At 44.4% G+C, this 26,878-nt stretch overlaps 1 protein-coding gene across 1 annotated transcript; it reads right to left on the bottom strand.

Moving 5' to 3' along the window:
* Nucleotides 1-13,932: 13,932 nt before the first annotated feature.
* Nucleotides 13,933-26,680, bottom strand: mxra5a (matrix-remodelling associated 5a). Its single transcript, XM_026158216.2, has 7 exons — nucleotides 25,893-26,680; nucleotides 25,594-25,723; nucleotides 24,574-24,964; nucleotides 20,630-24,427; nucleotides 19,007-19,922; nucleotides 18,560-18,886; nucleotides 13,933-16,765 (listed from the first exon to the last, which is right to left on the bottom strand). The coding sequence occupies exons 1-7, from the start codon at nucleotides 26,081-26,083 to the stop codon at nucleotides 15,175-15,177; spliced, it is 7,344 nt and encodes a 2,447-aa protein (XP_026014001.2). The 5' UTR covers nucleotides 26,084-26,680; the 3' UTR covers nucleotides 13,933-15,174.
* Between the last annotated feature and the right edge of the window lie 198 nt (nucleotides 26,681-26,878).

Below are 26,878 nucleotides of genomic sequence, written 5' to 3'. Positions count from 1 at the left end.
TTTAAATATTTAAACCTTTAACACTGGCACTTGTCTGGTGATACCACTAACACTCACTGATGGCTAATAGATGTTTTTCCCATTAAAAATGGTTGCAGTCCTTGAGTTGGTTTTAAATGACTTTTGATATGAACGATTAAATAATGACCAAATTCTACATACCTCAGCACTGACACGATCTGACCAGTACAACAATGAAAAGGCCTAATGTCTCAGAGTAGTGGATGAGAGGACCTGCAGCTCAGCCATCAAGGTCTCGTTCACTCAGTGTTGACTGGAGTGGGCTCCAACCCTAACCCTGTCTCCCGATGTCTCCTCCACTCTCATGAGACTGCTGGGAGATGGAACAAGCCCTGTGGGCGCACACAAGGATGTCTTTTCCTCGATGAGCTCAGCTGCCGCTTCATGCCTGCAACAGTGATATGGACACAGCAAAGATACACCTGTGGCCAATACCTGCAGAACCATTCTTTTTTTGGAGGTTGTCTTCTTATTGTCAGTGTACAACGGTGTTATTTTTGTGCCTCTATTCTGAGCACACGTAAAGAATTTACAAATGTACAAATGTTGCATTTTGAGGAGAAAATAATTTTGAGCAAAGAAAAGTTTAATTTGAGCGAACAAAATTCATTGCTGCATGCAAGAAATGTATTTGAGTGTTTGCTATTATCCATATACACACACAATAACAGCCCCTCTCGCTCAGTTGTTGGCATTTGCTCTTGCTCAGATCTCTGCTCTGTGCGCTCACAGACATCTGCTCTCAGTGTGTCGTTCTCGCTCACATCATCTCTGCTCTCTGCACGCTCAACTCTTTCTGTGCACTGTTACAAATGTGCCACAAAACCAACCAATCACAGACTTGGATGCAAAACTTATGATTGGCTGTTTTGGTCTCCAATCAGCTCCCTAGCTACTGCATTCGGGAAACATGGTCCAGAATGTAACTAAATCCATTTTCGGTTAGTATTGTAGCGTCCCTCCGACAGAAGACGGAGACTATCGTTATTCCGGTTACCTGGTGTTAAATTAGGAACAGTAACACCGGCTACTGTGTGCCATAGCCAACGCCAAAACAAGAGGGAAAAACGCACTCTCTTGAGTCAAAACAAACCCCCAACTTGCGCTCCTTTTCCCCTGCAAACACACACAACAACATTCTCTAACACCCCCAAACACTCTCAGCCAACCACACACATGCTCTTCTCCAGACTCTCTGCCATTGGTAGATGATCTGATTGACAGGCCAAACGGCCTCTAGACTACTACACATTCAAGGATACTCAAGGATAGTCCCTCGCCGGGCGGATAAAGTCTCTCAGGTGGCCTGGTGGTCTATGGTGCCTCCTTGGGCGAAGGTGCCACATCTGAAGCGGCCACAGGCCCAAGGCTCACGGGGCTCACTGTAGGGGGAGTCACAATGGTGATGGAAGAGTCTGTAGGGGTGGAGTCCAGGTCTGTCCGTGCCCCGATAGGGGGCCAGTGTGTCCTGGTGCAGGGCGACCTTCCTTCCCTTGGGGGGGGGGGGGGGGTAGTTGTACCCTGTACACCACTTCTCCCAGGTGTTCCAGAACCTTACAGGGCCCAACCCAGTTACTGTCCAGCTTGGGGCATCTGCCCTTTTTCCTCCAGGGGTTGTACACAAGACCAGTTCCCCAATGTCAAAATGTCGGCCTCTGGAATGGATGCTGTAGTTCGTCTTCTGCCCCACCCCCGCACTTAGTTTCCTTCAAGCAAAGTCATGAGCAGACTCCATGCGATCCTGGAGCTTCCTCGCATAGTCAGAACCTGGTTGATCCTCATCAGCATCAGAGGGTCGGTCCATCATCATTTCTGCTGGAGTCCGAATCTCCCTTGCCAACATCAAGAGGGCAGGGGAGCACAAAGTCGAGCCTTGGACCACCAAATGATATGCCATGAGGACCAGGGGAACATGAGTGTCCTGGTCACGTTGATGTATAGCCATCACTAGCGGCAGTTGCTCTGCCAGTGTACGGTTAAATCTCTCAACGAGTCCCTCACTCTGTGGTTGGAAGGGTGTTGTATGGCTCTTATGGGAGCCTAGTTTCTCGCACATGGCCGCAAACGCACGGGACTCAAAGTTCCTGCCCTGCTCCGTGTGGATTACTACAGGCACCCCAAATCTGATGAACATCCCCTCCACCAGAGCATCCACAATCATCTCGACCTCTTGGTTAGGCAATCTGTGTGCCTCTGGCCACTTTGTGAAGTAGTCCATAGCTGTGAGGATATAGCAGTTTCCCCGTTCTGTGCGGGCAAAAGGAGCCAGGATGTCCATCCCCACCCTCTCCACAGGGTACCCTGCTGGAAACGGTTGGAGTTGGGCATGGGATTTGGTTGTGGGCCCCTTCCGTGCTGTACAGCTGTCGCAGCAGTGGCAAAAGTCCTCTACATCCCACCTATGTCGGGCCCAATAGAATCCCTGCTGGAGGCGACAGAGTTTTTAAGTGACACCAAAGTGGCCAGACCCTGGGGCTCCATGCACTGCGTGAAGCACCATCTCTTGCAGGGCCCGCGGGACCACCAACTGCCACCTCATCTCGCCCGTAGCTGGTTCCTTCCAGCCCCTTTGCAGCACTCCATCGTACTGCCGCAAGGCATTAAACATGGACCAGAGTCCCTTTGTGGCCTGTGACAACATGGCGATTTCCTCCTTTTGGGGTTGTTACTGTTCCTCACTTCTCTAGCTCCTTAAAAGACATGAGCCACTGCAAGGCAGCATGGTCAGTTCTGACCGTGAAGTGGAGGCCCCGAGGTAGTACTTAAAGTGGCGTGTGGCACATACCACTGCGAGCAGCTCCCGCCTTGTGACACAAAAGCGGCGGTCAGCTTTGTTGAAGGCCCTACTATGGTATTCAACCACTTTCTTCCCGCCGGGTATCATCTAGGCTGGCACTGCACCAGATCCGACACTGCTGGCATGTGTGTCAAGGACAAAGGGCAGTGTGGGGTCAGGCGGAGAGAGAACTGGGGCCCCCACTAGGGCTTCCTGCAGTGAGGTGAAAGCTCCCTGGCAGCCTGCTGTCCACTGGAATGGAACAGTGGCACAGCTATGCAGGAGAAACCCCTTACAAACCCTCTGTAGTAGGATGCCAAGCCCAGGAAGCTCTGTAACTCCTGCACAGATTTTGGGGTGGGCCAGTCCTTCACAGCTTGGATCTTATCATCCATGGTGCCGACCCCCCCAGCCCCCAGTGAGTGGCCTAGGAACGTGACCTGACATTGCATGAAGCAGCATTTCTGTGGGTTGAGTTTTAGCACTGCTGCCAATACCCTCTCCAGGACCCGTCTGAGGGCCCCAAGGGCAACGTAGAAAGAAGCACCATGTACCAAGATGTCGTCCAGGTACACCCAAGGCTGGACCGGGACAAAAAATCGGCCCGGGCATTTTGACTAGAGACCGGCCCACCAGGATAAAGATTGAAAATGTGACGTCATTCAGGGGTAAAACCGCAAAGGATTCTGGGAACTTGTGGCAAGAGGTACTAGCGCACGCAGGCTTTCAATTGAACTCAGTTACACAGCGATAAAAAGAAGCCCAAAAAATGGCACGAAGCTGTTGTATTATTAACTGCAATAGCCGGTCGCATGACAGCCACGGGAAGCCGACGGGTAAAGAGATAGTTGTTTTTTTTTTTTTTTATCGGATTACGTCGTTGAAGAGAAATTTTTTAAGCCATGTTTCCGAAGTAAGAGCCGACGGATGGTCTGGATATACCAAATATAACGTCCCAGAACTCTCCAGCTCACATGTTAGTCTGCTCCAAGCATTCCCACAAAGGTCAGTCTGCTGTTGTAGTTAATACGTCATTTTCATAACATAATTGGTGATATAGGTTACAAGCAAGTCTGGCGCTGAACAGAAATTGTCGCGCTATGCTCCTTTGTTTATTGTGCATAAATAGTGAATTGTCCTGACACAATATTGTGTTTCGCTTCTGTTATTATGGTACACTGACAAAAACATATACTTTTATTCACAGGATAAAACAGTTGTTTTGTATCACTAATTGCCCAGTACGATTACAGCATACAGTATTATTGTCTCTGCTACATTTCTGTGATGCTACCAGAAATTATTTCCACTACTAATTAATTACCGTTGAGCTCAAAGGTTATATTAATAAACGGTTAACAAATGTATATTTATGACGACGATTTGTGAGACTGGTAAACTTATGATACGTACGATGGTCTTTCGTTCTACACGGTGCATTTCAAGGTCCTGCACCCATCCGTCAGTAAACTGTACCTGGGCTTGTTGCAGTGACCTGAAGTTACTAAACTTCATGAGTGTATGCACTCACTCCAAGAACCGTATAATTATAAATATGAGCGTGGTGAAAGTTGGGCAGCACGCTGACGTCTTTTGTCCCTCTGTGTGCTCGTAAGGGTCTGACCCTTTCACTGGTTTGATTTTTTTCCTCGTATCTTTTCTTTGACTTTTCATCAAGTCTGTCTTTGTACGGACCGGCATTGTTCTCCTTCGTTTTGTACAGAACCTTTTTGGGGGGCAAAGAAAAAGCAAGAATTTATTGGAACCGAAGAATAAACGTTTTGCGGTGCTGCAAATGCTTGCATTTGATGCGGTACTTGGATTGTTTTGCCACGAGTTACCGGCATGCAATGCGCGAAAGTCACGTGGTCTGTCAATCTCTATGCACTCACTCCAAGAACCGTATAATTATAAATCTGAGCGTGGTGAAAGTTGGGCAGCACGCTAACGTATTTTGTCCCTCTGTGTGCTCGTAAGGGTCTGACCCTTTCACTCCTTTGATTTTTTCCTCGTATCTTTTCTTTGTCTTTTTGTCGAGTCTGTCTTTGTACGGACCGGCATTGTTCTCCTTTTGTTTTGTACATACTTTTTTGTGCGGCAAAGAAAAAACAAGAAGGTATTGGAACCGGAGAATGAACGTTTTGCGGTGCTGCAAATGCTTGCATTTGATGCGGTACTTGGATTGTTTTGCCACGAGTTACCGGCATGCAATGCACGAAAATCACGTGATTGCTAAACAAGGGGGAGGGTGCATCCGGCCTCCTCGGCTGTAATTGGTCCAGCCCAGAGTCGATCATGACCAATTGGCCAATCCAACACCTTTCATTATATATACCCTTCCTAAAAAAAAAAAAAAAAAAAAAAAATCCATCGGCCCATAAAAACAAAAAATCGCCAGCGGCCCACCGGGCAAATGCCCGGTATGCCCGATGGCCAGTCCAGCTATGGGTACACCACACATTCTCCATGGGGAATTCCAGTGAGCACCTTATCCATGAGTCTCTCAAATGTGGCAGGGGCATTGCAGAGGCCGAAAGGAAGAGCTTTAAATTGCCATAAGCCTCAACTGGTAATGAATGCGGTCTTTGGTCTGGCCTCTGGTGCAAGGGGTACCTGCCACTACCCTCTACGTAGGTCTAGGGAGGATAACCATGAGAATCCTGCCACAGTGTCAAGGGTCTCATCTATATGGTAGCGGATGTGGGTCCTTCTTTGTCACCTTATTCAAAGGCCGGAAATCTACGCAGAACCGCCAGTCATCCTTCACTTTCTTTGGAACTATAACAACTGGCGAGGCCCAGGGGCTGTTGGATGGTTCAATGAGTCTAGCACATTGCATCTCCTGCAGAGCCCTGTCCACTGCAACCCGTCTGGCCAGGGGGAGGTGTCTAGGCCTCAACTGAATGGGCTGTGCATCTCCTGTATTGATGTCATGTTGAATGAGGTCAGTCCAGGCCCATATTATCCTCTGAAAAGGAGAAGCAGTCCTTGAAGTCCAGCAGCAGCTGCCAGAGCAAGCCTTGCTTGCTAGCAGTCAGTCCATCGCAGCTCCCCTCCCACACCCCCCTCACAGCTTAAACTCTCCCGTCCTTGTCTGGCGGTTCTTTGGGGGGAAGGGGAGGGCATGAAGCAGCATAGGGTACAGTTGAGGTTGGTGTAAGCGGGTCCTTGGGAGCAGCCGGAACATCATCAAGATCGGGGGAGGAGTCGGCTGCCAGCTCAGACATGGCGTGGGCTGTAGGCTGATCAGGTTGGGGTGGCCGCCTCAACAACTGAACAACACACCCGTCAAGGAACAACAAGAGTGCCCCCCCCCCTCCCCTGCTTGTATAAATAACGCAGTCCAGTGCCCCGAGTACCTCCAGCCCCAGTATACAGTTTGCCACCCATACCGAGCAGCGGACTGACTTCCTCCTCACACTCAGGGTGAGCAGCGCTTCCCCTAGCATGGGGGCCCACTCTCCCATGACAGTTTGCAGCTTCACCATGGTAGAGAGGATCCTACCCCCCCTTCCCACCACATCGGGTCTTAAAACTGTGGCTGAAGACCCGGTATCCACCGGGGCTGAGCAGCATAGTCCATTCACGACTAATGGGGCATAAGTGAGTGGCAATTCTGAACACAAAACACTGATAACACAACAGTCAACTAAGACCACCGTTGGTTTTAATCTAGTTTGTGTTGTCCTTGGGTAATTTTTCTCCTCTAAAGAAATCTTTTGCTATCAAAAATGTGTTTTTTATTCATCAAATGGACTGAATATAACAGAAGTTATTCATTACTATGCTATGCATGATTGGAATAAGTTTTAAGTAATTTGATTTATTTATGGGGTTTTTATTGAATTTTATAACGTTGGTGGTCCTCGTGGACAAAAATGACCCCAAAGTACAAAGTGTTGCAAAGAGCCGTATTTTCACACCATACTGTTTTCAAACATCTTTGATCTTGGATCACTGATGTGTGGGGTCAAGCACTGGTCATAACAACCACAACAGGCAGCACAATGAGGAGGCAGGTGCTCTATATTCAATGAAATTTTATTTATACAGCGCCAAATCACAACAACAGCCGCATCAAGGTGCTTTGTATTGTAAGGTCGACCCTACAATAATACATACACACAAAGTATCCTCACAAGCCTCCATTTGCAGTAATGTAAGGAAACACTGATCTGGTCTTCTAACCTTCCCAGTGACAGACGATGCATGACTCTCTCATGTGCCTCAGAGAAAGATGATCTACCACAGTCCAAGCACATGTGCCAGGTCCCATACTCCTTCAGTGGCTTTTCTACTCGAGTACTGAAAGCATTATACACAGTGTATTCTGCTTGTATTCTGCTTTTTAACGTTCACATGCCAATGGATGCATCAGAGACCAAGTTGGGGTTCAGTAACTTTCCCAAGGACACCTTGGTAAGAACTCCAGACTAGAGCACACAGAGATTGAACCAACAACCATCCAATTAGCAGATGACCTGCTCTACAGCCAACTCAATGACGAACAAGGAGGGACAACGAGAGAGGAAGAAAAATGGACCGAATGCAGCTGTAGGCATATGTGGGTGTGTTGATTCTTACTGCCGTGCATCCAGTAGAGTCGCTACGGCCAGTTTATGACATCCTGAGTCTGGTAGAGAAGTTTTAAAGGTGACACAAGATTAATCATAGAAGCACAAAAAGGACATAATTTCTTGATAAAGACACAATAGATGATCGTCGCTCATGACACAAACGTGCTCCTGTGAGGTGTATGGAACAAGTGGGTGTTCCTCCTGCTGTGATGTAAGATCCTGGTACTGATGTGACTGTATGAGCACCAAGTCCCCTTCAGAGGACTCTGTCCAACAGAACATCCAAGTAAACCAGGGAACTATGAGATACAAACATGGGCAGCATGTGATGCAGGTCCAGCTGCACATGGAACATGCTAGTGTGCGATGGCAAACCGTCTGTCCTGCAGTCATAAAGTATACTTTATGTAAACAAGGTCTGGTGGCCCTAAAATGTAAAATGTTGGGTAAATTTTGTGTTAATGTGTTGGTCTTAAGTTAAACTAAGGTGTAACACTGAATTGATTGACAATTTATACTTTGTACTTTAAAAAACACTCAAATGAAGTGGGGACATTTTTGACCCCTGAGGACCACAGGTGTGTGGAGGACATTATGAGGGTTAAACCAGTCCACTCCACTGGATTTAGCTACATTTTGGACAGTGTTTCTGGAATGCAGTAGATAACGAGCCGATTGGAGAAAGAGTTGAGCGTGCAGGGAGCAGAGATGTTGTGAGTGTGAGCGACACACTGAGAGCAGGTCTGCAGATGTCTGTGAGCGCACAGAGCAGAGATCTGTTATTGTGTGTATATGGATAATAGCAAACACTGAAATGCAGTTCTTGCACACAGCAATGAATTTTGTTCACTCAAATTAAACTTTTCTTTGCTCAAAATAATTTTCTTCTCAAAATGCAACATTTGTACTTGCAACATTTTTTTATGTGCACTCAGAGTAGAGGCACAAAAATAACGCCATAGTGTAGCTGGTGTCTCTTTAATGTGCACCAAAGCAGGTGAAATGATTGATGATGGCTTCTGCTTTTTAACGTGTAATAAGAACTGCTTTCTGTTTTAGCTGGTTTTGAGAAACCAGTAGCACCAGTTTAATTTGTGATTTCTGAGCTGGTATTGAATCAACTTGCAACAAAATTGCTTGTTTTGTGGAGCTGTTACTTTTGGTCATGTAGTCAGATTTATAAAAACTTCCTAGGCCACCCCATGTGTGCATCTGCACAAACACACACTCTCACTACCTTATTTCTTAAGGATGTTCTTTAATGTTTCCAGTAGGGGGCACTGTGGTCCTTTAGAGTGGCCATCTTCTCAGCTCATCACAGAAGCAAAAGCAGAGATTAATAGCTGTCTCTCTGCTGTTGGCAGGATGCTGTGTGATCCTTATCCAATGGGCGCACAGTGCATGTAATTTTCATAAGCATTTCTCCTATAATGTTGTCACCACAACACAATGCAGTGTGCTGAATGTAAAGCAAGAGTAAAGATGTGAGAAGGCCTCGGCTAAGAGCAGTGATGTGCCCGGCTTTCTAAGCAATTCCTCCTTCAGTCTAATTCATTCAAGATTAGTGTGTGAGTGCAGAGTTGGGATAAGTCAAAACTTTCACACATAGTAGTCACGACAGTGGACAGCTATGCAAAGGCTGTTGTCTTGTATTCGTGTCAGTGTTGATGGTATACTTAAACCCCTACACTGGACACTGATGTGTCACTCCAAGCACTGCCTGGTCCTTTAATGTTACTATAGATGTATGATGTGTTTCTTTGTAATTATTGTTATTTAACTGTTTCATGCATGAATTATGATAACCTCAGTCAGGATTTTTATTCATCTTTTCATGCCTAAAGATGAATAAAAGTCCTGATTGAGGTTGGCATAGTTCATGCATGACAGGGTTAATAAGTTCACATGACCACCTCATTCATTAAGTCCTGAAAACTAAAAGGAATCAAGAGATCAGTCCACGGAGGCGATACAATTCTTGAAATGATTCGAGTAACTGCAGTAACCTAGGATGACCAACAGAAAGCTGGGTTAGATTATTTCAGCCTTTGTTGTGTGACAGTCACCTGCACTACGCTGGCAGCAGCTTAACCCTCATAATGTCCTCCACACACCTGTGGTCCTCTGGGGTCAAAAATGTCCCCACTTCATTTGAGTGTTTTTTAAAGTACAAAGTATAAATTGTCAATCAATTCAGTGTTACACCTTAGTTTAACTTAAGACCAACACATTAACACAAAATTTACCCAACATTTTACATTTTAGGGCCACCAGACCTTGTTTACATAAAGTATCGTCTGTTTTTGAGCAAAAATAAAACAAGACAATAAAATATTTAAATGTTTAGATTATTTTGACTGTCTGACTAACCACAGAGTGCTGTATGTTGAACTTTAGTGAGAATTGTTTGTTTTTTAATCATTTCAAATTTTTAAATGGCAGCACATAATCACAGCTGTGGTCCCATCTGCTTTGATTGATACTTAATTACTATGAAGTGGATTTTCCCCCACTTTTAATTAAAACTTAATTCAAACATTTTGACACAATTTCTTTATTCCATTTCAAATTTATATCTGATAAAACTTTATTTATACAATGTTATTGTATAAATAAAGTTATTGTATATGTTATTATAAAATGTTTTTGTTTTTGCATAAAAAAGAAATGAAATCATCAGTTATCGTGAGGATCGTTTCACAACCAGAGTCGGCTGCTTTAACAGATGATCACAGACGGGTTTATGTCAAAGTTAATTTAGAAAGCTGTTTTTAAACTACTTCAAGTTTTTTACTGGCAGCACATAATCACACCTGTGGTCCTCAGGGGTCAAAAATGACCCCGTTTGCTTTGACTGTTTATAAAGCAACAAGTATAAAATATCATCCATCTCTGTGTTTCAAGGTTTTATTCATCTTTATTCCAACTCATTGCCTGACAGTTTTCTATATTTTGGCATGGTAGGAGGGCATGAGTCTGAGTGAAGGCAAACTTTCATGAGGACAAAGGCGTGTCCATATTGGACCCAAGTGCAGGAGGAAGCTCAGGTTTATTCCTCTGCACTGGTCCCATCATGGACAGCATTCTTTCTGCAGTTGCAGGCCAAGGGGCATATACAGTAAACAAGCTGTTACAGGTGATTGTTTTCTTTTGGAAACCTGCAATGTTAGGGACAACTCGTGTCCTGACTGCAGGACAGACGGTTTGCCATCGCACACGAGCATGTTCCATGTACAGCTGGACCTGCATCACATGCTGCCCATGTTTTTGTCTCAAAGTTCCCTGGTTTACTTGGATGTTCTGTTGGAGGGGACAGAGTCCTCTGAAGGGGACTTGGTGCTCATACAGTCACATCAGTACCAGGATCTTACATCACAGCAGGAGGAACACCCACGTGTTCCATACACCTCACAGGAGCACGTTTGTGTCATGAACGACGATCATCTATTGTGTCTTTATCAAGAAATTATGTCCTTTTTGTGCTTCTGTGATTAATCTTGTGTCACCTTTAAAACTTCTCTACCAGACTCAGGATGTCGTAAACTGATCGTTGATTCTTCCTCCTCATTTTATTAGAGGACAATATGTGCTTTGTTCTGCTGGTCATTGCTTTGCACAACATGGTAAAAAAATGTACTTTTTTCATACTTTCTGTGTATGTATTATTGTAGGGTCGACCTTACATTATGAAGCACTTTGATGCGGCTGTTGTTGTGATTTGGCGCTGTATAAATAAAATTTCATTGAATATAGAGCACCTGCCTCCTCATTGTGCTGCCTGTTGTGGTTGTTATGACCAGTGCTTGACCCCACACATCAGTGATCCAAGATCAAAGATGTTTGAAAACAGTATGGTGTGAAAATACGGCTCTTTGCAACACTTTGTACTTTGGGGTCATTTTTGTCCACGAGGGCCACCAACGTTATAAAATTCAATAAAAACCCCATAAATAAATCAAATTACTTAAAACTTATTCCAATCATGCATAGCATAGTAATGAATAACTTCTGTTATATTCAGACCATCTGATGAATAAAAAACACATTTTTGATAGCAAAAGATTTATTTTCGGTTCAGAAATGACACAGAGAGAGCCCCGTCAATCAGACGACCCCTTTTGAGCAAGCATCCTGAGAAGGGTGGATCCAGGGTCACCTGGTCCGGCTCGGTGAAAATCTTTTTTGAAATTCTTAAGCCTAATCTTAAAAGTACAGAGTGTCTGTCTCCCAGATTGAAGCTGGAATATGTTCACACGTTTCCTTGATTGATGGCATCATCATTGAGGTCAAGGAAAAGAGATTAAGAATAGAAGATGGGAGGTTGTTTGGAGCATGAAAGGAAACTCACCTAACTAAACAGGAAATTCAGAACTATAGATGCTTTTAAAACATGTATGCTTCTGTTTTTTTCCTTACCTCATTTCAATAGAACTCTTTGAATGCAAAGAAAAGCGTCTGGACTTCTTTAAGTTGCTTGAAGACGTTTCACCTCTCATCCGAGAAGCTTCTTCAGTTCTAAGGTCAAATGGTGGAGAGTCCCAGATATAAACCTAGTGGGAGTAATCTTTGAATGTATACAAGTCAACTAGAAGCTTTTTCAGATGATGATATGATATGTTTGTCCCTCTTCTTCTTCTACTTTTGTTGTTTCTGACCCTGGTGGGTTGTCACAGGGACTGTGTCAGAGGCGGTTGGTCCTGCAGGTGGAGGTATGTGTGGATCAGGTTTATTGCATCCCATGCTTGGATTGGGATCTGGGGAGGCTGTTTGTGCTCACTTTGGATGGTGTGATGGGCCGTAGTGTACTGCTGGGGTAGCCCCCTGTTGTGTGGGATTTCAGGTGTTTATTCTTTAACACTTTGTACGTGTCAGAATAATGTCTATGTAAACGGCAAGGCCAGAGCAGGACACTGTATTACAAAGTGATAACCAATGCCCCACTGCCAGTGGATTTAGATGTTACAGATAAAATGGTCTCAATAGTTTTTATAACTGACTGAAGTTTGGATGCCAAACAAAGCTAATGTATATTTAAAAATCTGATTATAGAACACAGAAGATTTTGGTTACAGTGTTGAACACTGGTAAATATTAAATGGAAATGGTGAAGTGAACATGTTAGCACAGAATCTCATTGGACTGGCTGACCATCAGGCAGCTTGTCTCAGTCTCCCAGTAAATAAACTCGTCCCTTTTTCAGTCTCTCTGATATGATTTAGAATGAGCGCGAGCATTCAGCTCAGTGTCTTTGTCACAAATGAGCAACCTGCCACATTAACACTCACAGTTAGCTCAAAGCTCCAAATCTGATCATTACGATGAGCTAGTGCTGCTCTCATTGCAGAGGCATCTGTACGTCCTTATTCTCATGGTCCAAAGAGAGAAAGCATTTTCTTCTCTTTAACCATTACATTTATCTTCTCTGCTACGCAGCCATGAAGTGCCTCTCACCCAGCTTAGGGTTCATCAGTCAGCTGTGACATCATGTGATAATCTCTAGTCATCCATAGATCACAGCAGATTCTCCATATATTGATGTTTCTGAGCAGGAGGGCACATGCTTTCATTACCACTAATCCCTGAAGTAAGGGTCCTTTTCCATTTCCTATGATTTGACTTCCCTTTGTAAATCATCTGAAGTCAGAGCGGGTAAGCACAACAAAGTAACAGGTACATATGAAGAGCATAAACACCCAGAGGAGAGGCATTACATAATCCTGATCAGTGAGAAAACCACAGTTACAGCAGGAGGAAACCATCCGTGGTGGCATCTCCAAACTGTAGCCTAGTACCTCCTGGGTCACAGACCAAGACTTCAAGGTTATTCAGTTCTGCATTTAAATCTTTGTAGCCACATTATTAAAAACATGCACCATTGCATTCAAGTCATTTTACTGGTGAAAAAGCTGCACAGCATTTGAGAAGTTGGGTGGTGTACCACAGTTGAGTACTGCGCTCCGGGAGAGTGGAAAAGCACTTTAGAAAATCTGTCCGTTTACTGATTAACCCTGACAATTCTGATACCAGCTGTCACAAAAAGAGTAGCTGATGCTAAAATTCTCATAGTGGGATTGTTTTAGGACATATATGCTAATCTAATTGATTTCCTCACAGCTTTGCAGACTGTGGCTGTATTCCCCGAGGCGACTCAGCGTAGCTGCGACCAGCTTCCCTCGTCCTAATTGCAAAGTTCGATCTATAAGGCCAGCTAAACAAAAACTGCACTCTTGAATTATTTATTTAGAGTTAGAAAGTTATATTTCCAAGAAAATACTACAAACATTTTTAGCAGAGTGGCAAAACATTCTTGAGTCATCACTTTTTCAATTTGTTCCCTTTCCAACCTCAGCAGAAATAAAGGTTTTGTTTTTGAGCTTAGTGGAAATGTGGAGGAATTTTATATTCAAATAAGGAAAACTGCTACGCATCACAGTCTGACAGACACAAATTATTTACATATGAGAACGTAGTACAGTGTCAGCACTCTGCAGAAGCAGATTCAAAGATGCTCCACGTTGCTGTGAGTTATTGAAAAATCTGCACCAAGGTACAAAAACATGGAAATATTCAGGTTGGGCCTTTATTATGAAAAGCACAGGATACCAGCAGTTTCAGCTTCTTTAAATAAAAATACAACAACAACAAAATTACATATATTCTCAGTCAATTTTATTAAGTTCAAAAGTATTTCACAATTAAATGAGCTGTTTAGCAATTCTTTACAGGCTGACATCATCTGTCCTTGTCAGAAATAACTGTTCCACTGAAGAAAAGGTACACATACAGCTGGGAATATATGCTCACTGATCAACTGGAGATCAGCCAAAGGATAAAATGTTTTGTCGTGATTAACTTTGAGTGGAGCTGATAGAGCCAAAGCCGGATAGTTTAAGGCCGGGTCTGCAGAGTAACTCTTTGCACAGCTTTGTCCCGCCAGGCTACATTTTAACATGCTGAACAGTTTGGCAGTCATTGGCGTAAATGCTAATTATTCCAATGTTGTTCATTTAGCACCAGTCTCATGTAGACGATTGTGGTTAGGCGTGATCCATCTGTCATAACCTGCACATCGCACCCCAGCAGCATCATAAGCAGCTGAGGTAATCACAAGCCAGCAAAACAAAATCGCTGTCCACATATTTAGTTTGAATACAAATGTAGATTTCCAATTAACAATTATATTACAAAAGTTTAGAAAAATAAATTAAAGCATTGCACATCCTTGATAAGATAAGCATCTTATACTAAAACGAATCAACATCATCTTCACTTCTTTACTGAATAAAAGAGTCATTTTGTGTTTTGCATGCTGGCATGCACGCTCCACGTCCCTGAGTCACTTGAAACAACGATGTTTTATATTATTTAAGTCTATCTTTATTACAGTATTTGTCTTGCACATAGCAGGTGAACACAGCTATTCTGCTTGATAGTGTGAAGTGCCAGCACAAGACAATTACTTTTGCTTTCTCTTTCCAGTTGTGTAGGCTAATTACCTCACAATGTAAAGTGGCCTGAGGAAATCGTTGTTGTGAATTGGTCCTCTATAAAAAAAAACAAAAAAACTGCATATATTTCCTACATGCTTGAAATAGGAGGTTTGCAAAATGGTGAAAACTGTAAACTGGCACTCGGTGTCTTCAACTAACGGCCTCTAAAGAGCAAACACTCAAAGCATCACTGCAGGTTTTAATCAACTCATCATTATAACTGAAGTTATTACTACATGTGGTGATTAAACACTTCCTTTTAATCAGGCAGTTGTTTGGGCAGCAACAGACGAAGAGGAACGGTGACATTTTAGAACACGTTGAGAACTGTAGCTTTAGAGTCCAAGCCAATGGCGTTTCTGGCTGTGCATCGGTAGATGCCAGCATCTCTTTGTGTTGGATTCTGGATGATGAGGGAACCTTGCGGAAGGAGGTACTTGTTTTCAAAGAGCTTTGGCTTTGCATTGGCAGCCAGACGAATTTTGTCAGGTGTTTCCCATGCTACCTCAACTTTAGGGATGCCAGTTGCTACACAGTTTAACTGAACAGCAACTCCACGTTTAGCATAAGTCACAGAGGGAGGGCCGTTAGTAATTTGAGGTGCGTATGCTATTACATTTACCACAGTTGAGAGCAAGGAGCTGCCATATTCATTACTAGCTCGGCAAACGTAGGGACCCCGATCGTGGACTGACACTTGTTGAATGGCAAGGGTTCCATTGGGCTGTATGGCGTATCGCCCAGCTCTCTGTGGTCTGCTGAGGACGACTCCACTAGGCAGAGACCATGCTAGTCTGAGTGCTTCACCAGTGGTTTGACAGTGAAGCCAAAGGTTTTCCCCATTCATGACACTGACAGGGGAATTATATCTGCTGTTGATCTCTGGTTTTTTTCCTGGGGACAGTGTAACAGTATGCTCCACAAGCCCCCTTGAATTATGTATCAGACAGCGGTACATACCAGCCTCAGCCATAGAGGGGTTGCTGATGATCAGCAAGCCGTCAGGCTGGTGGAAAAACTTGGAGAACCGAGCACCACTACGCAAAGGTGTACCACTGGGCAGGATCCAGGTGACAGGCAGTAGTATTGAGCCCTCAAAGGAGCAATTCAAAGCCACAGCATTGCCTACACTCAGTGACTGAACATTTGCTTTGGGAGCTCTAATTTGTGGCCTCTCATCAACTGTCTTCACATCCAAGTTGACCACCAACCTGACCTCTCCTCCTTCATTACGAGCAATACAAACCAGCTGCCCCGAGTCTGTCTCCTTGGGTGAATGGATTTCTAAGGTACCATTCTGATGAACTACCATTCTATTGCTGTAATATGGAGCAGAAAGGGTCAAATTTCCTGGCAGAAGCCAAGTGATTCGAGGGCTGGGGTTTCCATGTACATTGCAGTCCAGCAGCTTTTGCTGATTCTGAACTGCGGTTACTTTGATAGCATTCAAAGTTCCTCTTAACCCACTGATCACTGGAGGTGTTATCAAGACTTCGAGTCTGGTAACTTCACGGTCCTGTCCTGCATTGTTTCTAGCTATGCATGTGTAGTTACCTTTATCAAAACCTTGGATCTTTTGAACTACCAATGTCCCATCATCCAGAACCTGGTATTTGTCTAATGCAGGGAAAATCACTTTGTTTAAAGGGGATAACCATGTGATGACTGGCGCTGGTTCACCTTTGGCATTACATCTCAGTGTAGCTTCGTTGCCATAGAAAACGCTGACAGTCTGTGGGTCTTTATTTTGAATTTTCGGTGGGGAGGGTGCAGCTTTGATCTTGACTCTGACCTTCATCTCATCTTTGCTATGTTGGTTTTCCGCGTAACATGTGTAGTCACCTTGTTCTGGCATGCGAACATTGTTGAAGTAAAGTGTCCCATTGTCAAACACCACATACCTACATGTAGTTCCAGAAGAGAAGGATAAGAAATGGTTACTCACTGTTACACTTTCATGACTGGATTCATTGGTTGGCAACAAAGAGAATGTATTAAATTAATACAACATATATAATTACATTATTTAAATTTAAACTTCACATATTCATGTCACATGAAGTTCTTTTCTTACCAAAGGAAAAATAACTAGTGATTACACCTGATGTTTCAGTCTGACTGAAATCTGTTAATTTAATTAAATTTCAGTTAATTTCTATAGCGCCAAATGACAACAACAGTCGCCTCAAGGTGCTTTATATTGCACAGTAGACCCCTACAATAATAGATGCAGAGAAAAACCCAACAATCATATGACCCCCTATGAGCAGCACTTTGGTGACAGTGGGAAGGAAAAACTCCCTTTTAACAGGAAGAAACCTCCAGCAGAACCAGGCTCAGGGAGGGGCGGGGCCATCTGCTGCGACCGGTTGGGGTGAGAGAAGGAAGACAGGATAAAGACATGCTGTGGAAGAGAGACAGAGGTTAATAACAGATATGATTCAATGCAGAGAGGTCTGTTAATACATAGTGAGTGAGAAAGGTGACTGGAAAGGAAAAACTCAATGCATCATGGGAATCCCCCGGCAGCCTACGTCTATTGCAGCATAACTAAGGGAGGATTCAGGGTCACCTGGTCCAGCCCTAACTATATGCTTTAGCAAAAAGGAAAGTTTGAAGCCTAATCTTGAAAGTAGAGATAGTGTCTGTCTCCTGAATCCAAACTGGAAGCTGGTTCCACAGAAGAGGAGCCTGAAAACTGAAGGCTCTGCCTCCCATTCTACTTTTAAATACTCTAGGATTTCTCTAGGATGGTAAACTGTTCTTGAAGTTCACTGAGAGAGAAAGAGCTGTGCAGGAAGTGTGATTATGTTGTGGTGGAAGCAAAACAGCCAAAGTCAGAGGGAATTAACGATGTTTATCAAACATGAAGATTAGTTTGGATCTTCTTTTGCTGCTGGTTCAGTGAATTTTGGATGGAGAGAGACAAAACCTGCAGCATCAGAATCTGTGAGACGTCGGCCTTCAGCACCGACGGCGTGCCTGTTTACGTGCGGTCGGGTGAACGATCCACGCTCTGTGTTTATATCTTTGTGTGGTTGTTGAAATAGTTTAGTGAGCTTTGAGCACTAGAGACTCGACTAATCGTTTCCAAGGGAGTCTAGTTTTAATGAAATGAGACCAATGACATAAGACACCTTTCAACATATTTATGGGGTAGTTGCAGACTTTTCATAAGGCAAACTAGCAAAGCTATGTTTTTAGTCATTTTTGTTTAAATGGATACAATTTATTGGAGCAATATTGTACTTTTAAATAATTCATTTACTTGCTCTGTAGCTGCTATGGACCCCATGGTGGCAGAATTGTTTAAGTTACAGTTAAGTCGAGTTCTTGCAGCAAAAGGGAAAGCACAGAGACAGAAAGAAGATTAGCTCGGTTTTCTGTAATAATGCCCAGAAGTTCATGAAACAGTTAAAGGAAGATGGATGTTCAGTCATTTCTCTAGTGACTAGGTTCCCACACTCACAGATCCTTCTGATAAACAAAGCATCACCACAGAATAGAACTTCATTAACCCTGGAGAACCCATGGGGTCGGATCTGACCCCATGGGTTCTCCAGGGTTAAAAATGGTTAAACTTCCATCTACACAGAAGAACTTGGATCAGACAGCACAAATGCTGGCTGGTGAAGGTGTTTTCCCCCTGTGTTAGACACTGGGAAGCACTTTGTAGAAGTTAAAACAGCTCGTACCTGCGACTGCGCCCCTCAGAGACACCATCGCTCTGTTTGACTGGGTTAACCATCGTGCCATCCGGCAGAACCCAGCTGATCTCCGGGTTGGGGAGGCCAGAAGCCACACAGTCCACCGTCAGGTCCCCACCGTACAAAACCTCCTGACTGGATCTTTGCTGCTTCTGTTCGATCTTGGCTGGTCTGCTCAGCACGTGTACCCGCAGCAGCACGTGGTCGTCGCCCATCTTGTTACGAGCCACACATAAGTAATCGCCACTGTCCTTGTCAGTCACTGGATGAAGGCTAATGCTGCCATTGGGAAACACTTTGATTCTCCTGTCAAAACTGCAAAAAACAAACAACCAAAGTTGATACATATGATTAATAATTAAGATTGCTTTGAATGATTTCTAATGACAACACTTAGTTTGAGCATTTTGTTTCATTACAAGATTTACGTTTCACCTGTACTGAGCATCTACTAGCTTCTTAGAAGGTGTCCTCCAGAGGATTCGGGGCTCTGGCTGTCCTGTTGCCACACAGTTTAGTAACAAACTACTCCCATAGATGACATGTGTTCTTTGGGGTGATGATAAGGTGATACTGGCCTTGGCAGAGGACAGATTCTTCCTTATGTTCAGGATCACAGTTCTCCTGCTGGATGCCACTGTGTTACTGGCTGAGCACTCGTATCTCCCAGCATCTCTTTTGCCCACACGCTGTATGTAGAGAGTCCCATTGGGGAAAACAATTAGGTTCTGTCCAGTGTCTAAGGATGCAGTGAGCTGTGCACCATCAGGTGTAAACCAGCGAATAACAGATGGAGGGGAACCTGTAGCAGTGCAGTGGATGTAGGCAGGGCTGCCTTCTGAAATGGTGGCAGTCTCATGATGTGACTGCTGAATCACGGGTGGCAATGCTCGGACATGAAGACGTACTGAAACAGAGTCAGTTCCAGCTGCGCTGCTGCCAATGCACTTATAAATCCCTCTGTCTGTATAGCGGGCCTGGCTGATCCGGAGGATCCCGTTATTTCCAACAACTACGTGCTGCTGAGACGGAACAGAAACGGAACCAGCAGCTACATGGACGTGGTTAGGGAGTACCCATGTGACCCGGGGCGCAGGATGCCCTTCCACTTTGCATTCCACACTGACTTTGTCACCTAGATGCACAGTCATTTCTCTGTGCTGAGGATGCAGGACCCGCGGAGGCTGAGACAAGACCACAAGGTTGACCAGCATCGTGTCCGTGCCGTACTGGTTCTGCGCTGTGCACAGGTATTGGCCTCCGTCTGTGAGCTGTGTGCTCCTGAGGATTAATGTACCATTTTGGTGGACCTCAAACCTCTGGACCCTGGTGTTCTGAGGAATATTCGCCCCTGCAAAAGTGGACAGACACAAAATGCACAGTCTTTTCTCAAACACAGAATAAAATTTAAGATGAAAATAATTGAGAGTATAAAATATTTAGCGTAAGAGAAATTGATGTCACATTTACATAGTGTACAAAAATACAATAAATGAGAGGACTTATTGAAAAATGCAAATATTTTAGTGTGATTGCCAACCGTGGAAAAAACCCCCGTACCATATAAGAGCAAAATAGTTACTTTTAATTATGAGCAGGCTAAAGGCCCTTTTAAAAACTCATATCATAATAAAGTAAGTAAGTAACATAGATTATAAAAATGTTACAAAATTCAAGACTATAACCATAATCTTACAAGTGCATCATCTACATCATAGCATCGTCAGTCATGGAGGTTATATGGAAACACATCTACAGTAATAAGGAATGTCTGAACATACTGATATGCTTGCAAATGTTGCTGATAATCTGCTATTTGATATACTATGTGCCAATATTTCCAATAAAACATCTTTGCAAGCTATATTTATATAAGTCTGCAGGTAGTTACATTTTGCTCTGGTTAACATTTCACTACATCAAAATATTTTTGGATGTTTCCATTTGAATAAATAAATGATATGTTTTCTATTTTCATAGCCATGTTTCAGCAGACAGAAGTATGATGGCTCTGAAAATGTATGGAAAAAAGAATGAATGAGGTTGAGTCATACATACCACTAAGAGCTTTGGTCCATGACAGGAAGGGCTTTGGGTCACCTTCAGTCTCACAGGGAAGTTGAACATCTGTTTCAGCTTTAACAGTGAACGTCTGGAAATGAGTCTTAGTTATCCTTGGCTTTCCTCTTGGAACAGATCCTTGTGTAGGTACCTGGTGCTTCCTGGACACATTGTGAGTACTTGTTAACAGTGTCCCTCTATGCGGATTCGTTTGGACTGTAGCAGTCGGAGCAGAGGTGACCGACTGTAAGACGATCTGTCTGCCAGTCAGACGTGTGCTAGTTGGTTTGTGGTCTGCCGACTGGGCTGTGGGCTGGAAGTTTAATTCTTTCCGTGGCTCTGATATGTTAATGATGGGGTTTATTTGTTGGTCTTCATTATGGCCGACTCTGATCCGGGGAGTCTCCTGCATGCTGGTCCTCAGTGAAGAGTCCATCTTGGCTTCTGTGGAAGATATTTTGGGAAGTGTGGTATCCACTGTCACTTTGACACGCATTATAGGATCAAGCCTCGGAGTGGCAGGAGAGGTAGGTTTTGCTTTAAAGGTACTAGCAGTAGAAGGAAAAACATTTTCATTTAGAGCTTCTTTAAGATTCTGAGCTACCTTTGAGGGTTTACTTTGACTAGAAGTATAATGTGAATTTTCAGGTACTGCAGAAGTCTGTGTAACACCCAGAGCTGTCTCCAAATAATCCTTGGAAAGTGTGCTTGGTGTCACAGTCAAGTCACTGGGAGTGTACCCAGAGGTTGTCTTGATTACTTGGTCGATCAAAGACGTGGAGGATGGGGACAGCGGTGCCAAAAACCCCTCCCCACTCTCATTCAACAGCATCCCTTCATTAGTTGTGTACTGCTGGCCCAGTTGGCTCTCCTCCACATTGCTTTGCAGTTCTAAAGTGTTGGTGGCGTAAAAACCCACCAACAAGCTGTCAGAGCTTGGCAGAGGTCCAAGGTCACCCATAACACTTGACCTTTGTGTCTCCTCAGGAAGCCTAATAGGTGGAGCAGGCGTGTTTATAAGCCTCTGCAAAGTGGCCGGTGTTGGTGCACTGAAGTGCTCTAGTGGACAGTCTGAAACTCCAAAGGCTGCTTGAGAGGTTGTCTTTGTATCACCCACTTCTGGAAAAGTTGCTGGAAGCGATGGTGCCGCTAACGTGCTTTTTAATAATGGCAGATGGCTGTCCTTTGTTTGGAGGAAAGAAGCTGGTGGGGAGGAGGGTTTAGTGGCTGCCTCGTGGTCGTGCCTGGAGGCTGTGCTTTCTTTATGACTCAGTTTTCCTGATGACGCTTCTTGGCTGCCAGTGAATGGAACAGTGGTACTGGGATTGGTTGCTGTAACTTCTGAGGAAGCTATTTTTAGCAGTGTGGAGGGAGTGGTCTTGACAGTTGCTGGGACAGCTTTGGCAGGTGTGATGGCCATAGACGGGACAGATTTCACAAGCTTTTGTTTCCTTCTGTTTGGCCTCCTCCTCTGACTCCCATTCCTTCGCCTGGAATTATGTTGTTGGAGGCGTGGAGGGGATTCAGAGCCTTCAGAGCCAGTTGTTGGAGATGCCCTTGCTACAGACTGCAAATCATCAGATTTTATGACAGGCTCACTAGGATATTTTTCTTCTTTGCTTTTCGTTGATTTGTTTGGATTTACTGAAAGGATCCTTTTCAAAAAGGGTTCGTTATCATTCCTCGAACTGGCAATAACCTTTAGTCTATCTGTATTGACATGCCTCTGTGATTCCTTGGACCAATCAGCTGTTTTATCCTCATTAACATCTGTGTTTGTGAGCGACTGCCAGAACGTGACAGCATACAGTGGAACAGATGTGGCCTGTGGGGAAAACACACTGTTTGAACTTGTGTGTAGGTCTAAGACCGCATCGTTGGATGTCTGTGCTGTTGTAGCTTGCATGCTGTGTGCGTTGTCTATAATGTTGCTGTTAGATGTCACACGTTGTGTGGCCTGGTCTTGTACATTTTGTTTATCAGTTTTGAACAGCGGATTGTGTACAGGAGTGTGCAGCGTCCTGAAAAAACCCTGCCGTGCCTGCTCAGTCACACTGTCTGCTGATCCTTTAGTAGCTTCATTTGACTGCGTTGTCCCCTCTGCAGCTTTCCTCTCTGTTGTGTGCTGAGTTGGGACTGGTGTCACAGCATTTTGAGCCTTTCTATCTCTAATCTTGGCCAAAATATGAGCCCATTTCTGTGGATCTATTTTACCTTTCGATATATTAATCCTCCTTGTGTTGTCAGTAGGATTCTTCCTGTCTACAACACGCGATCCTCTTGGTTGCTGAAGCATTGGGGGCTTCCGCCAGAAGTGCCTGGACGGGTGAATGCCCCTCCTGCTCGGGACCACACCTCCTGGAGTTCTCCTTCTCAAAGGCTCCAGGTGGCTCACTGGAGCCCCACCCTGAGTGCCTTCAGTGTCCCCTGATGCTTCTTCTGTGTCTTCTGTGGGGATTTTAATTTGAGTGTTGACTCCTGAAGCTGACTGAGGTGTTGCTGGAAACTTCCTGAAGTTGTGCCTGATAACAGCGAGTTTTGTGGCCAGTGTATCCACACCATGTTGATTCATGGCAACGCATTTATAATAACCACTGTCTAATAACTTGGACTGTGGAATATGTAGAGTGCCATTGGAATAGACTAAAGCTCTGGATGAGTTGGCTTGGAAACTCACGATGCTGCTGTTTGGCAGAATCCAGTTAATTTCAGCATCGGGGGAGGCAGATGCAGTGCAATGCAGGGAAATAGGTTTGCCTACAAATACCTCACTAGGTTTGATTGATGTTTCGTCCCTCGGGGGAGGGCTGGAGGATTCCTGCACTGTCAGATAGAACGGCAAGACAGCAAAGTCTTCGTGAGCCCTGGCGATACAGTAGTAACTTCCTGCGTCTGTGGGGCGGACAGCCTCAATAATCAACGTTCCACCGCGGGACACAGACAGTCTGTTGCCTGGACTTGAGTACGGTGCCTCCACTTTGGAGCCATCTGGCAGCATCCAGCGAATAACTGGTTGACCTGAACTGTGCACGCTGCAGTTCATTCGAGTTTGCTTTCCTAGGATAGCACTGAAGACTTTATGACTGGTGTTTGTTGACTCAATCGTGACCCATGACCTCTTCTGTCTTTGCACCTCCTCCGTCTCCACCATCTCTGAGAGCTCTGTGCTCATACTCAATTTTGCCATCCTGGCTGACGACTGAAGCCGGTTCAGCTGAAGGTTCACAGATGTTTGCAGCAGCCATGGTGGTTGGGCTGTTATATTAACTTTGAGACCTGTGTAGTACAGGGCATCTTTCTCAGAGTCCTGTCTGTACATATGGGTTTGATGAAGGTCTTTGCTTAGAATAATTTCCCTCTGTAAATGTGCTGGCACACTGCTGTAGTATGCTATGAGCCTCCACAGTTTTTCATATTTTTCTCTATTAACTGGACAGTCCAGATCTACCGCCACTGTGATGTTGGTCAGCTGAGGCTGACTGCTCTGCTGCCAGCTGATCTTGGTAAGCTCATTAGACTTGCTAATATTACACATCAGATCCAGCTCATTCCCATGTTCATCAGATAGGCCAAACGAGAGATTTCCAAATGGTTCTATAAAATCCTCTGTGGTCAAAACCTCACTCTCAACATCCTTAGGTGTGGACATCCTGTGAGGAAAGGTGATGACGGGGCTTCTGCAGACCAGGTTCTCCGCATCAAAGAGGTCCTTTCTCTGGAGGTGTCTGGGAGACGAGCACATGGGACACAGCTGGCCACTAGGAAGGGTCCTATCCTTTTTACATTTTACAACACCTGGGCAAAGAACAGAGCATGAGCGTTATAAAATCAGATCATCACGTCTCTTTGAATATTTTATGCATTTTGAGTCTTAGTTTACTTTAACCATCACAAAAAGAAAGCTCTAAATATAATTGCAGCGTACATATTAAAAATACCACCTGGAAACTTTTTATTCCAGTCATGGAGCCGCCTCATGCTGCAGTCACAGATCCAAGGGTTTCTATGGAGGTACAGGCTCTCCAACTGGGGCATGGTCCCTACCAGCCTGGAAGGAAGTGTCACCAGATCATTGTCTGACAGGTAGAGGTGCCTCAGAGTTGAGACATGAAAATGGCTTTTCACAGTGAAGGTGGTGAAGGTGTCTGGGTGCAGCTGCTGAAGCTGGTTGCCCTCCAGCTGCAGCAGCCAGAGAGAAGTGAGGCCCTGGAAGGCGTCTGGATGGATGTACTCCAGCTGGTTGTGATCCAGGTGTAACCTGGCCACAGACCACAGACCGTGGAGAGCGTGCCTGCTGATCTCCTTCAGTTTGTTGTAGCTCATCTTCAGCATCTACATCAGTGAGCAGGGAGAACAGAGAACGTCTCTATTGCTCATCATATTAGAGTACTTCTAGTTACATACATGAACCAGGCATCAAGGTTCAGCATCAAGGCACATATACATCATACAGTTTGTATGTCAGTGCTTTGTTTCATTAACATTTCAGGGAGAAATTTGGGATTTAAAATTACACAATTTTTACTTCATATCTTACAAATTCTTAGGAAGAATCAGGAATTTGTCCAGCAGATAAAATGATTATTAAAGTTGGATGTCTTTTGTAAATTTCGATTCACAGTTTGGCCCAGGTTCAGATATCTTTTGCTTTTTTATTCCTAAAACTAGACTGTGTGGATAAATCTAAGATATTTGCACAATCTCATTTAAGTGCTCGTGTTGAATTAATCAGTAATATGTGCTGACTCTTTTGCACATTAGTAAAATAGTTATTATTGTATTAAAACCGAGCATTTTAGGAGATATAGGCTTTATGTATACACTCATAATCATATGTGTATGTGAGATACCATATGAGAGATTATGAAAGGCTCAGACTAATATGGATTCATCATTAAAATTCACTGTTTTGCTCAAACAACAATCCCCCTGCCACCATTTATTGATTTAGGTCATTGCACCTGAAGTGAACTGAGCTCCGTGAACGCTCCATCAGGTAGCTGGTGAAAGTCATTCCCATGAAGCATGAGCATCTCCAGCTTCCTCAGGCCCATCAGTGATTTGTCAGTGATGTTATTAATTTTGTTGAACCTTAAATAACAAAACCAGAGTGGAGAGGATAACAGACATGAAACCAACTCATGCACTTCCTAAGCCTCGGTCTTTACATAAAGCATTTCACTGCATTAAGTGTTTAATCCAGTCACTGACAGTTTAACAACCATGCTAATTCAATGCTACGGATGCCAGAGCGACTGACCCCAGGTTCATGTGTTTCACGTGTTTGGGTATAGCTGCTGGGATGGTGAGAAGGGAGCGGAAGGTGCAGTGGAGCTCGGTGGGCTGAGGGCAGGAGCAAAGTCGGGGGCAGAAGCCACAAGTGGCAAGAGGAACAATAATCAGCACCAGCAGAGTGTTTAGGACGAACTGAGAGGGAAGATCCATCTTCATCTGCGGGATTATCCGTCACAGCAGCTGCCTGTAAAGTCACTATAATGACAGAACAATGAAAAGAGTACAGAAAAACCCAGCTGCTCACTTTCTGGTGAAAAGGCTCGCCTGAGATGTCAGTCATAATCTGTCAAAGGTCAACTTTACTTTCAGCACTTTCATCCCCCATGCATGACTTTGAGGCTCTGCTGAATGATGCACATAGCGCTGAAGCAAGGTTTCATAAACGTCTGCTTGAAGCACTGCAGTCAAATGCAGATATCCTTACCTCCTCTCCTGCAGGGGGGCTCCTGTGTCCCATTTTAACGACACTGTTAAAACCGAAACTTTAAGATGACGTGCTGCAGAAAACCCCAAAAAGCAAAAACGATTTTAAGGTACAGTCCTCCTGATCACTGACTGCTTTAAGCAGTGACCCTGGTTGTGAACCTCCGTCGGGGAACGAGCGGTGAGTCTCCTCCGCTCGCTCGGCGGAGACCCGACAGGAGGAGGGGCCAGCGAAGCCCGTGGAGGAGAGCGTAGACGCTGAAGGACGGAGCAGCGATGTCACACCGCTCTCTAACAACTGCTGAGTGTTTAGATATGCTTCGTGAGTCATACTGAAGCTATTGGGAAGTAGATCAACGCTGGAAGCTGAAAGAATGAGGAGGAGAAACTGTTGAACTACACAAACTGAACAAACTTTGACATTTAGGCTGCTGCTCGGACCGCAGCCTGTTAGCCTGCTCTTCACATTACTGCGGGGATGTTTTATGAGTATCAGTGGAAAGCATTTATATCTGAGCAACACACGTG

This window comes from Astatotilapia calliptera, chromosome 23, assembly GCF_964374335.1.
Source record: "Astatotilapia calliptera chromosome 23, fAstCal68.1, whole genome shotgun sequence".
NCBI classification, from domain to species: domain Eukaryota; kingdom Metazoa; phylum Chordata; class Actinopteri; order Cichliformes; family Cichlidae; genus Astatotilapia; species Astatotilapia calliptera.
The sequence above is the reverse complement of the archived record's forward strand: the minus strand, read 5'-3'. Positions and strand labels throughout refer to the sequence as shown.

What these genes read in the sequence shown, in the direction of transcription:
- mxra5a (XM_026158216.2), bottom strand. Translation starts at nt 26,083, where the DNA reads ATGAAGATGGATCTTCCCTCTCAGTTCGTCCTAAACACTCTGCTGGTG. An exon ending in GTGAAACACATGAACCTGGG is followed by an intron (nt 25,724 to 25,892) that starts GTCAGTCGCTCT and finishes TTGTTATTTAAG; the next exon opens with GTTCAACAAAATTAATAACA. An exon ending in CTAGTAGATGCTCAGTACAG is followed by an intron (nt 18,887 to 19,006) that starts GTGAAACGTAAA and finishes TGTTTTTTGCAG; the next exon opens with TTTTGACAGGAGAATCAAAG.